The sequence below is a fragment of the Nesoenas mayeri genome (genome assembly GCF_963082525.1).
Source record: "Nesoenas mayeri genome assembly, chromosome: 5".
NCBI lineage: Eukaryota > Metazoa > Chordata > Aves > Columbiformes > Columbidae > Nesoenas > Nesoenas mayeri.
This window is the reverse complement of record NC_137548.1, coordinates 55,171,696-55,185,271: the sequence shown is the minus strand read 5'-3', so window position 1 is coordinate 55,185,271 and position 13,576 is coordinate 55,171,696. Positions and strand designations below refer to the sequence as shown.

Genomic DNA, 13,576 nt, shown 5'->3' with positions numbered 1-13,576 from the left:
TGAATTCACACCTTCTTCAGATTTCTACTCACCCCCCCGGTAGGCAAGTCTTATATTGCAGTTGAGCATTTTAACTACAAATTTCAGTAGACAAAACAAATGGAAAGTCAAGTTAATTGACATGGAAGCTGCTGAGTTGAATAAAATGCAAAAATGAATAATACAGTAGAATTTGAAATGTATTTGCAGAGGTCAATCATCTCTCAGATTTCTGTACTACTGCAGAACCAACAGAGCTTGTGACAAAATACTTAAGAACTTTGTTAAATCAATTGAACACATAATCATTCTCAATTTATTTTATATTTTCATCTACACGCTTTACAAATGTCGAAATTCACCAAAAACAGCATTCTCAGCATGTTTCTCTAACTCAGTTTCACCCAAAACCATTGCATAGAACCCATAGCAGGTACAAAAAAAGTTTGTTCTCATCAATGGAATTCCTGAAAGTTAAAGTGAAAGGAAAAAAAGTTAATTTATTATTAACATTCTGGGGTAAACAAAAATTGTTGATGCTGAACTCTCTTCTTACACTGACTCTACCTGCATTATCTCATTTGGATTATCACGGTTTATCCACCTCATTTATAGAATTTCTTATTGTGCTTCTAATCATAGAAGTCTTAAAAATATATCAGAAATAAACCAACTGAAATTTTCTTTCTAAAGGAAACAAAACCAAAATTCATTAACAGGCTGTTATCTATAAAAATTCACTTTTTTTCTATTCCACAAAAAAAGAAGTTTACTGTTTACAACGTACCTCATCACAGAAATAGCTGTATGACAGCCTGAACATAAATTCGCATGTCTTCTCATCTCCCTAGACAATAAAAACTCTCTTCTATACACCTATAATTCAAAAATGCTTGTAGCGTTACTATCCACATTACTTAAAAACACAGCCTGCAGCTACTTCTTTTTAAGATTTCAGGCAACACTTAATCTGACTTCCACAAACCACAGTTTACTGGAGCTTCTGCTGTCTGCCTACCACAGTGACACAGGCACAGCATGCTGGTCATCAGAGACACCCCTCCCCTTAATTTGTCAGCTGTAGTTCTCCTATTAGATCCATCGAGGAAGATGAGCTGTAAAAAACTGAACTCCTGTAGCTCCGTTCTGACTGCTATTTCTCTTGTGAGGGACAAGAAAAGTCACATTATCCATACACAGAAGTTTCAATTTTCCTCCTTCCTGCTCTCTTTAGTCCATCTTATTTATCAGTACCAGTTTAACCCCAGACAGCAACTAAGCACCATGCAGCTGCTCACTCACCCCCCGACAGTGGGATAGGGGAGAGAATCAGAAGGATAAAAGTGAGAAAACTTATGGGTTGAGATAAAGGCAGTTTAATAGGTAAAACAAAAGACAAAAGCCGTGCATGCAAGCAAAGCAAAACAAGGAATTCATTCACTACTTCCCATCAGCAGGCACATGTTCAGCCATCTCCAGGAAAGCTGGGCTCCACCACATGTAATGGTTACTTGGGAAGATGAAATGCCAACACTCTGAACATGTCCCCCACCTCAACCTTCTACCCCCAAAATATATACCAAGCATGACACCTTATGGTGTGGAATATCCCTTTGGCCACTTTGGGTCAGCTGTCCCAGCTGTGCCTCCTCCCAGCCTCTTGTGCACCTGGCACAGTGTGAGAAGCTGAAAAGTCCTTGACTCCTTAGCAACAAGTGTTGGTCTCTTCTCCCAAGTAACAAACAACAGGACAAAAGGAAATAGCCTCAAGTTGCTCCAGGGGAGGTTTAGATTGTATATTGGGAAAAACTTCATGGAAGGGGTTGTCAGGCACTGGAACTGGCTGCCCAGGGAAGCAGCTGAGTCACCATCCCTGGTGGTGTTCAAAAGACATATAGATGTGACGCTTCAGGACGTGGTTTGGTGTTGGGCTTGGCAGTGCAGGGTTAACAGTTGGACTCAATGGCCTTAAAGATTCTTTTCCAACCTAAATGACTCTACAATTCCTTACTGTAGTCAGTATACAGGAGTGAATGTTTCCTTGCAGAGCAGAATTCCATCAAGTATAAGGGGTATATAAATCTCATACAAAACTTGAAAATATTTCTACTGAAATTCACTGGATCACCTGGCAAAACCAGTAATATGGTTGCAGCATTTCAAGTTACTCAGTAAGGGAGAGGGCAACTACCAGAGTTTAAAAATCCATATAATTTGTAAATCTCTAAGCAAGGACTACTCTGCATCAATATGACAATTACCGTATAGCAAATAGCAGGTAGTATGTTTCAATGCCTTAATTATGTATTTCCATATCTTGTGTTTAACGTTGACACTGGATGTTCTGGGTTAGTAAAGTTTACTTCAGGAATAACTGCAATTTATGTTTCTACCCGTGTTGGATTTTAATCTTTCAACTGCAATAAAAATGCAAAAGCAAAACCTGAATGTCATGCCTAACAAGCACATACTGATTGCCCAGCAGTCACATGCCACACACGGAAATATACTGAAAGTCATAAAAGCACGTGCTGTTTTACTTCATTATCATAGACCTCAGTAATTTCAATTTTCCTTCCTCTGTTCTATTGTTTCAGTATTTCCTTTGTCAATTCAATATTCTCCAAAAGCATGGAAATGCAACTCTCAAGATTGTTTATCTGGAGATTTAGCTGTCATCCTCCTCCTCAAACAAGTTGCCAGTAAGAGGAGAAAAAACAGCCAGTGACACTGAAGAGTATTACACTAACACCTTGATGAAGATTTATCACTTCACATTTCAACTGAAAAGACTAAATACACTGTTAAATAAGTCTATCAAAGCCCAACTTGATAGCTCTAATCTGTTTATTAAAACGATTCTATATAACAATTTCACATGGGTAAAAATATGTCATTTGGGTGTTTCTTTTTGTTGTTGTTCCATTGTTGTTGTTGGTTTTAATATAAATGAGCTGAAACGGCAACTCACTACATAGCTAACTGGAAGACCAAAAGGAAAGAGGTCAGGCTATCTAAAATTGAATACTGGGAGTAATACCATACACAGCATTGAAGGAATAAATCTTATTGCTATCTGAAATAGTTTTACGTTTTCAAGTATTTCTGTGCTAAAAAAGTAAAGCACAAATGTAGCATTTAAAGAACAGCATCGACTATTTGCAAGGAAGGAAATAAAAACAATTTTTCAAGTCACTTGACAAGATTATTGTCTTAACTGGAAAGCAAGCAATGACTTTACATTAAAAAATGGCACGTTCACAAATGAGTCTTTTTAAATTTAGAACAAAAAAAATGATGGCTGATACCCTGAGATGGTAGCAATATCAAATGTGTGATAACTGCCACCTAAGAAAAATGGTTTTCAACATTTTTGCAGCTAACTTTTATTAATTTAATTTTAATTTAGTCCAGGCAACTCAACACGGTGTTGAACCACCATGTCCCCTGTGGAACAACCATCTACATCCAGATTGTGTGTGTCTTATCTCACCATGCAAACAGCTAATGTTATAACTACTGATCTTCAGAAAACCGTAATGAAAATATTACTGATGCTGCTTCACCAACCAGTGAAAATTACATATAGTGAAACACAGCAATTAGCATAGTTCTGTCTGCAGATGCATTTAAACATTCTCCTGAAATAGATCTAACAGATTTATTATTCTAGGTGTTGGGATAAGCCTCATTTCTTTTCCTTTGATCCAAAGTAGAATTGAACTCAAGCACTAAGAGGTTAACCTGCCAAGTACACATTTAAAACACCTCAAAATTGGCTTAAAGAGACACCTACTTGAAGGAAAAAAAATACATTTACCTTTTTGCCCTCTGATTTACATTGCTTGATAAACAAATGCTGCTTCTACTTTCTCATTGCTCTCTGTTATATTAATACCAATATCTTGGGTTAATAAAAATGAGACTTCCACCAAGAAAAAGGACAGGCAAATAAGTACAAAAAGCAAAGAACCAAGTAAACATGACAGTTGCTGCTCAAGCATTTGCTAGTTCAAAAATGACTGTGAAACTATGACATTTTGAAATAAATATGCAGCTCACAAAAAGCCAGTAACTACATTTTTTCAGATGAAATAAAGTAGAAAATTAACAGCAGCTTTTCTGCTTAGTCATGCTTGACAATCACAGTCTACACAGAGCTCTTGGAAAAAAACTACCTGCATGTTGCAGAACCAATATGTATTATCAAACTGCTCAGCATTGCTCTTAGTTCAGGATTATTTGGCCTCGAGAAAGTAAATAAAAATATAATAAAAATTCTCACTTGACAAAGAATTGTAAATTAAATCCAGTATTACTTAAATGCTTCAATTCAGCGGGGTATCCAAATCTCATTTTTAAAGTTTTAGTGGGTTTGGTTGTAGTTTTTACTAAACTAAAGATAAAACCTTTAAAGATACAGATAGGCAATAAGGAAAAGAAGGTTTTAAACAAAACTTCAGGAAGAAAAGCACATACCTACTATGTATTTGGTAACAAGCCCTTGCACCTGTCTAGACAAGTTAGCGATGTTGTTGCCAAGCTCCATGTGGCAGACAATCAAAAAGAAAAGGGTTGGGCGCTTAACCAGATTCTTCTTGGATTTTAATATCTTTAATTACAAATCTGCTTTTAAATTAAAAGTTTTGCTTCTAAGGACAATATCTCAGAGCAGACCTTGTAAAAACAGCTAATAATGCAGCAGGAAAAGACAATTAAACTACAAATAAAATGAGGTTTTAGCCCCATCTTTTACTGTTATCCAAGACAAGGTCATTAAAAAAAAAGGCACATCTAGGAGGCATAGACAAAACAAATTAGATTTAACAGTAAATGAGAATGTATAGTCATACTGGATAGAATCGGATGCGATATTAAGTAAATGTGACACCACATTATTCAAGTTGGTCTTTGCAAAGATGCAGCACTACAGTACTAAAGCAGTACACCTAATCTGTACCGATGAATGTAAATATTTGAGATGATGGCAAACTTTGATCTGTAGAGAGATGAAAACTCATTTTAGTATAATCCATCTGCAGCAAACAGAATGATGGGAAAATGCAGAGCATAGAACTCCGGAGAAAACCCTGCAACCACGTAATTCACAGTATGTGCTGCTCTCTTTACCAAAGCACTTGCTAAGATTGTTTAGTATTGCCAGACTAGCCCAGAAAAGGTACTTTTTTGTTTCCTAAAATTATAAATACAAAAAATATCTTGCATTATACATTTGCTTGCAGATGGGTAATCCTTTTAACTAGGTCTAATTGCTACAGAGTTTAATGGCTACTGAGAGATTGAAGAAGCCACCTTCTTCAACAAAATGTGTAGTATTAATATCAAGATTCTGCTGTCCCAAATATTTGTGATTCTCTCTTCTCTGGTAGATAATAGGTAAAAAATAAAACAAAATTAAAAGTGTTGAATGGGTTATCTATTTCCTTATCTGTGTGGCAGACATATTGCACACTTCTAAAAGCAGTCTGAAATGTACCACAGGATTAGGAAAACTATTTTTAAGGCCACAGCAATACCTACCTGATACAACTATATTTATTTTTAATGTTTATATTTTAGACAGACTTTCACAGATATTGAAACCCTCACTGCAAGGCGCAGCTTCCTAAAACACACACATGCTCCCCTGAACACGCATTCAATGAACACAGAAGTGGACACTACTTCAGGAAAGAAGCTGAATGAACGAAGTTTTTCTGACAGATTCCTGTCAAAGAAGCTAGAATGTATACTGAACAAAATGTGGATTCCAGCAGCTCTGGAGAATCCATTTGTACCCTTGTTTCTGAGCTACAACACAAGTTGTATAACCCTAACCAGAACAAAAGAATGTTCCTCTGTTCCCCACACAACTTTGAATTTCAGAAGTGTTCAACACTCAAAAAACATATGAAGTTAATACAAACTATACTTTAAGTGTATGTTATCCTTGCTGGCCCCTCAAGTAGTCAAAATTCAGTTTTCCAACAGTTGTATATTTTGGAAGAAAGGCAAACAAAGACTGACAAACCAAGCTAAGTACTTTTTGGTGCAGCCTTGCTTTAAAAACAAACAAAACCCAGCACCTCCCCTTGTGCACTCCTCCCTCCCCCAGGAATGCATACAACGTTCCTCTTCATTCCTATCCGTCGCTGAATCAAACTGCACATGGCATTGTCCTTATGCATAGCTCCACATTTGCTCTTCCAGAGGGCACTCGGCAGTGCGGGCAGCATGACCAAGCCCTTCTCCCGCTTTCTGAGAGCTGAACTACAAAGTACTTCTTTTGCTGACTGCAATCGGCAGCAATCTCTGCCCAAGTACAAATCTATCAGCATTCACTTCACTCTTATGAGTGATCTCTCACTTCAACTTCCATCAAAAAAGGACATTTAATTGTTTCCTCAATCTGAATGAAACATAGCTACTGTCTCCACCCAGCGTGTCCGACATTCCTAGCTCACTTCTGTTCATGATCCAGTAGAATAAAATTTATAAAACAGGCTGTCGGATCAAGCCCCAAGCTGGAGAACAAAGGATGAAAAGAGAGACATGGAGAAACTTGTACAAACAGTACTATTTACTTTTACTGTGTATAGTTCTCTTCTCTTCCCACTGCACAAATGGAACACTTTCTTACAAGAAATTTAAAAATAATTATTAAAAGTCCCAACACAGACTGCCCCCCACCCTGGCAGCTTTTCTCTTGCTGCCTAATTCCCTGCAGCGAACCAGCAGGGGCCGCCCAAGACCGTCTAACGCTTCTGCAGACCCGCAGGACACCAACGGCTCCACCGCCCCCGAATTCCAACACAGAAGCCCGTTCTAGGATTTGCCTTCCACTTCTCAATTTAATATGCATTTTTCCACCCATACGAAGTACCTTAATGAAGTCTAGTCCCCTCAAGGGCAGCTCCTAACTGAATTCTAGTCACAACCGACAGATTGCTGCATATGGTGCCTCTCAAGATTTATCCAAACCACAGCTTTACCCATTGCTGTGGAACCAGTCTAGGTTTCTTTCCCTAAAAGTTTCTCTGTGACACTTTATAGCACACAAACTCCTTTCATTTTGCCAGAGACTATGCTCAAATTTGCTAGTGATGGTGTAAACATGTTCACTTTTGGTTAGTGAAGTTCTCATGCGGTTCCAGCCACATAATTTTTATTTTACTTCAGTAACTCCACACAACAACAGAGTAAAGTACTTCATAGGCCACCTCATATGTGGATTTCATTTCAGTTTGTATACTCCCTCATTCACTAATTAAGACCTTTTACCTAAGCATGAGTTCAAGAACCTCAAAAGACATAATCTTTATTGAAGATTCATTAAGAGGGACATCACTACTCTTTAATCAGTATTTAGGTGCTCCAGTATCTATTGCTTCTACAGCAATAACCATCCCAGAAAACAGCAAGAATAAAAAAGTATATATAGCAGACCATGAAACACATACAGTAAGTCTTGCTCTAGCCCACCTAAACAGCCATAAAAAAACCAGCATATCCGACATCCTACCAGGAGTGGGGAAGACAGGAATTTCTGCAGGGCAAAAGAAACCTGTTGATTAAATTTATTAACAAGATTATAAAACAATCTTATGAAATAATCAAAAGGACTGCACTCAGTAATGCAGATGGTCTCTTCACCTTCGGGCTTCTGTGATTAAATAATCATTAACTGGGTATCATCTATAGCTCACAGTGGGTGAATCTGAGCTCCTGTGTGGTTTTCAGTGACATGCTATCTGAACAAACCAAAGTTACAAACGCAGGCTTGGTGATCACCATCTTCTGTGTTCTTTGCTCTTTTACTATTTCCAAATACTTGAAACACATACCATGCACATTTCCTACACACAGTAAAAGCTAAATAAATGAAATAAAGAATAACAGCTGCAAACAGTTACACACTATGGCTATGAACAATGGCAATTTCATATGAAGTTTTGTTTCGTGTACATTCACTGTTACCTGAAGAAGAGGCCAAGTTGGACTAAAAACTGATTTCAGAAATAAACAAAGGTTTAACTTCAGATATTTAAGTGCTAATTTCCACATTTTATTCTTATTTAGGCTACACCTTGAATGCAATATTACCTTTGTGATGTGCAATATTATTGCAGTGTTCTAAGACAATATCTATAGCAGCAGTACCTTTTTTAACATAAATTAATACAAGCCAGTTATGTATCTAATACTGGAAGAATGGATTGTATTGCATAAATACTCATCAAAATCTTTCAAAACTATAAGAAGGTAACCAAAAAAGCATTCCACACTTTCAAAGCTTTCCACCTTCCTTAAGTCTTTTGGATTATCAAAAAAATAAGCAAATGGAAACAGAAGCCTGAACTAAAATGTATACATGCACTGTTTTTCCATCAGTCACTATTTTCCCCACATCATATCTCCTTCCCCAAAATTAGAGTCTGCCAACCACACTTAACTTACCACCACGCATCAGAAACCCAACTACCAGAAACAAACCAGAGCAAGCGTTGTCAAGTCCTCATTCAATTCCACACAGGCTCAGCAACAACCACCTTTCTGCAGTGATTCTAACATAAAGCAGTTGCCCAACAAACACAACTTATTTCAAAAACATCAGCAATGACAACAAACAAAGAGACGGAAGAGTAGTGCAAGCTGTCCTCGGCACTCCAAATCAGAATATGCAAGATCTAGGATACTTTCAGACAAAGAAACATCCAGTCCTATTATCACTACTAAATCAATATTCCTCTTAAAACTGATCAAAGGTTGGCATACCAAACAAATTACACACTCCATTTTTTAGGTTAAAAAAAAAAGTCACATTGCTCACTTTTACACCCTTTTGTCAGTCAAAGAAAAGATGAAGTAACATTGATGAAAAAAAGTCTAACAGTTCACAGGTAACAGTAACCAAATTGCAAGCAACCTTTCCCAATTGATACCTATATTGAGTGCAGGTGATTATGCCATGTCTTTGTTTGATTAAGAGTAACAAAGATGGTAAGGCTACGTATGTGGAAAGACATAAAATTGCATAGAGTTATCCCATTTTCATCTTAGGACAAGCTATTGAAAAATTGCAAATAAGCCACAGAAGAAACAGTGAGATTTTATCAAAACTACCAAATGGAGATCCAGAAATATCAGCTTATGCATGATTTATTTAACATTTAGTGATTTAATGATAGAAGGCAGGGCTGCACTGATAGGGTTTGCCACTATCAAAGAAACCTGAAGAATAATCGAACAGAGAAAATAATTCAGGAAGATGTGGATATGCATAAATGGGGAGAACTAGAATGTAGCTTCATACGTGACTTCCTAATATAGAGTCTTAAAAGTTAAAGCAGCAAAGAAAGATCTGGATGTATCAGTCAACTGGCAGCATTCGCATGTGCTGTCAGTGTGGGTGTCTTCCCCAAATAGGCAAACAAACTAAAATGCAGAAAGCTGAGAAATTCTGAAAGCCAAGAAAGCACTTTTGTTGTTTGAGAGGCTCACAAAAGCTCATTCCAGCACACGATTCTGTACAACAAAGATTACTTCATATTGCAAGAGGTGCAGAGAACTACAGGGTAATCAAACAGAAGGAGAGCCCTTTTTAAAGGGCCAGACAAAGAACCCAGTTTATTTAGTTGAGCAAAACAAGACTAAAGGGGATGTGATTTCACACAAACATCTCAAATCAATAACAGAAGAGAAAACAGTCCCCTTAAACTACAGGACAGCTGCTTAGCTATAGAACAGCACTGACACACACAAAAAATCCCACACATTATAAACCAGAGCACATTAATTTTGAAAGCTTCTGTCCATCAGAAGTGGAGTTCTGGAAATTTTCAAAGTCCCAGTACATGAAAGGAGGAGAAAAGCTTACCTGGTTGTGATATTAAGCTCGACCAGCTTATAAACCTTGTTTTACTATACAATGTTACAAGGTTGTCCATAGTATTGAAGTAAAAAAAAAAAATATTTAATCCTGTGTCAATTTAAGTCAAACATGGCTCACAACCAGCGTTTCATCTAACATTTTGATTACTGCTGCACCAGAAATCAGTTATATAAGTGGAATTAGCCTATATACTTTTAAATAAAATGTTTGATTGTGTCCCACATGAAGTTATTTAGGATAGAAGTACTACTTAGTAACACTTTCCTTTCATTAAAGAAATAATACTTAAATAATATTTAAAATAGAAATAAGAGTTACAAGACACATAAAGAAATTGACCAAAGAGGAAAAGCTACAATAAGTTGTCTTAATAGTGGAAATCAGCACAAGAGATGAGTGACTTGTAGCATTCCTCCTGACACTCTTCAATAAATTAGTAGCTAAGGAGTGACAATGTGCTGATGAAATTTCTGTGGATGACACCAAACTGGAAACTATTGCCAGTACAAAAAGGACTGGGTAGCTGTACAGGAGAGCTCATGGTTTTTGTGAGCTGGAATGCCAGAAAATGGAATTTAATAGTACAACATGTGAAATCATGCGTTTAGAGATCTTTTCTGTAAGCTGAGAACTCATCACGTGGAAGCAACACGGGAGGAACGGCCAGGGCAGTGAGGTATGGAAATCCTCATCTAAGGATGCTGATGTTTATGTGAGCCCAAGGGGAGCTCACTATGTTCATAGAAGAAAACCTGAGAAATTCCACTTTGCTAAGAAAGCCTCCGAGCTGAAAACAGAGAGGCCAGAGCAGTGCTGGGGGAAGTATCACTGCTGAAGAGGATCCTGCATCAGGTGAAACTCTGGTCTGAAGCAATGCAGCTGAACAGATTTATGTCAAAAAATTGCTGTTGCTCCTCACAAAACTTCAGTTGGCTAAAGATGGTCAAGTTTATCCAACTGTTGTATAAAATACACACTCCTTTCCGTATTTCATGTCCTGCAGCACTTCCAGCCCAAGCTAAAGTATACTATTAGCACAAGTTATGACTACACACAGCTATAATTTAACAGATCAGAAATTAAAAGTTTTGTAATTGCCTGACAAACAAGACATGAATGTGGTCTTCCAAATAGAGCAGCTGGGAAAAGAAACCTAAGCTGTTCTAAAATTGCACTAGTAAGCTCCTGGAAAGAACAGAAAGACAAATAGATGCATTCCTACAAGTTTGTGTTGATGTACCTATGTAAAAGATCTGTCTACTATACATTTACAGACTGTACAGTTATCTTAGAGTTCCATCAGCCACCTATGTAACCAGAAGAACTCTTATTCCTTCCTTTCAATGCACTGGCCACAGTTACAGGATGGCTGCTCTAAGCGGTATTCAGCTGCTCTCCAATGCCTTGCTGCTATCTCCTGTACACGAGTTGAGAGAGCTAAACTGCCCAATCCAGCACTGTAAGGAATTGTCTCTCTCAGTCAAACAGGGACTGACAGCCTTTTTCCTCCTTTGTAGGTAAAAAAAAGGACATTTTAGGATCATCTGGAATTTTATTTAATACTCATCCTACCATGTGAGGTATTTATGATGGCTTCAGTCAATTCCTCCTTCACCTGGCCCAGTATGGTTTTGAAGTTGGGTCTTTATTAAAAAGACCTCAGGTTTCTCAAAGGTTTTGGAGCATATCACTCTGCAGGCATTTCAAAACTTGACATCTGTGACACAGTTGTCAGCAGTTATAGGGGACTGTACCTAATGACCTGGGTTAACCATTCCAGTCCTGCACTGAAGCAGTAAGATAGTCTGAGTGTTTTCCAATCCTTTTCTGTTAGTTTCACTGAATTTATCACACATTCAGACTTCCAAAGGAAAATGCTAAGACATAAGTGGCATACAGCTGTATACCCAGGGCATACCAAAGTTTTACTGATTTGATTAGAACTCTGCTTTTACAAATGCAAACACTGATGTAAAAAGCCTTATATAGTAATGTTTGAAATAAATTCTCTTAGTTATCCTCTTTAGTGAAATATGCTTGCATCTCATAGAGTAAAAGAGCCTTAACAGGCAGCACAGACCAAGTTTTTAACTGTTCTCTGAATAAGATACGGCACATGAAAGATAGGATGGCCACCACCAGCCCAGGCAAGGGAAGCTCATCTGTTCAGCCCTCTCTCTAGAAAGAAACACTGAAAGCCTTTTGCTTGCAAAACTTCCCAGTGCTACATCCACAGCCACGAGCGATTTAAAATAAATGAAAAAAAAAACAAAAACAAAACCATCCACCTTCAACCATGACCGGCGCTCAGAAATGTACGGCTCCACCTGCCACAAAACGCACTTTAAATCCAAGAAGAAGGGAGAGAAACAACACACACACACACAAGAAAAAAAAAAGGACAAAAAAGCCTGAAGAGCCGCCTCCAGGGAAACCTGTTGCTAGACACCGAGAGCGGCAGGCGGGGATCCCGCAGCAGCCGCGCCCGGCAGCCAACTTTCCCCATCCGACACCGCCCGGCTCGTCACTTTCCCTCGCGTTGATCATTAATTAAACGGGCGGACGTGCCGGGTCGGGGCCGGTTGGAGGTGGCAGCGGCCCGGCGCCCCCCCACCCGCCTGAGGCGGCCCCGCGGCCGGGCCAGGGCCGCGCCGCCAACGCGCCCCGCGGGGCCGGGCAGTTACTCACTCGATGAAGTAGCTGGCGCCCTCCTCCGAGAACCCCTCCTCCCATCCGCGGGGCAGGTCTGCAAGGGAGGGGGACAGAGGGAAAGAGAAAGAAAGCGGGGAAGGAGGGGTGAGAACTTCGCCCGCGAAGTGCCTCACTGGCCGCGGAGCGCGGGGGGAGCGAAGCGGCCGTTAACGGTGCGAGGGGCGAGGGCCGGGCGGGGCAGCCTTCCCGCCGCCCCCGGACACCCACCTGAGCGGATCATGTGCCCGGAGTTGACGGGCTCCCCGGTGCGAGGATGCAGCCAAGTGGTGGTGCGGGTCAGGTCGCTGCGGGGGAGAAGCGGAAAACATGCACCTGTTAGAGACTGCGTGCGGCCGCCCGGGCGGGAGGGAGGGAGGGGGGCGGGCAGGCAGCGGCGGGAGCGGGGCCACCCTCCACCCCCGCACCCCTTCCCTCGGCGCCCCCGCCCGCCGGCGCCCCCTTACTCGATGAAGAAGACTCGCCCGTCCTTGCAGACGCCGTAGGACCAGTGCTCAGGTAGAGTGTCCCGCCCCACCGCCGCCGCCATGTTCGCGGTGCGCGCAGCCAGCCGGCCGGGGAGGGGGTGCGGGCGGGCGGCCGGCGCTCGGCGCCCAGCGCCCGGCTCTGCTCGGCAGCGCCACCGCGGCCGCCGGAGGCGCGGCGCCCCGGCGCGGGCAAGGGGCGACACCTCCCGCCCGTCAGGAGGCCGGCGCCGACCCCGGGCGGACGGCTGAGGCGGCGGGAGCCTGAGGGGGCGCCGGCCCCTTTGTCCGCCGCGGCCCCGCGCGCTCCCCCGAGTCCCGCGTGGGCCGGCGGCCCCGTCTCCGCGCGGCAGCCGCCGGGGTCACCCCCGAGTCGTAGGACACCGAGCGGGACGCGGGCTCGGGAGCAAGCGGCGCCCCGCGGGGGCAGGAGCGGCCCCGCGGTCTGACAGGGAGGGGTCACGTCCTTGGAGACGATCTCCGCTCAACGAAGAGGCCGGATCGATCTCCTGCTCCAGTCTCGGAGTCCCGG

General features: G+C 41.2%; 1 protein-coding gene across 2 annotated transcripts in view; it reads right to left on the bottom strand.

Moving 5' to 3' along the window:
- Positions 1-13,109, bottom strand: part of PLEKHA7 (pleckstrin homology domain containing A7) — a gene marked incomplete at both ends in the record, with an annotated part of 157,980 nt that extends 144,871 nt beyond the window's left edge. For both annotated transcript variants that reach the window (XM_080345688.1, XM_080345687.1), the window contains 3 exons: positions 12,560-12,617; positions 12,791-12,867; positions 13,027-13,109. In XM_080345688.1, the coding sequence (XP_080201814.1) occupies positions 12,560-12,617; positions 12,791-12,867; positions 13,027-13,109 (218 nt within the window). The remainder of the gene's footprint in view (positions 1-12,559; positions 12,618-12,790; positions 12,868-13,026) is intronic.
- Between the last annotated feature and the right edge of the window lie 467 nt (positions 13,110-13,576).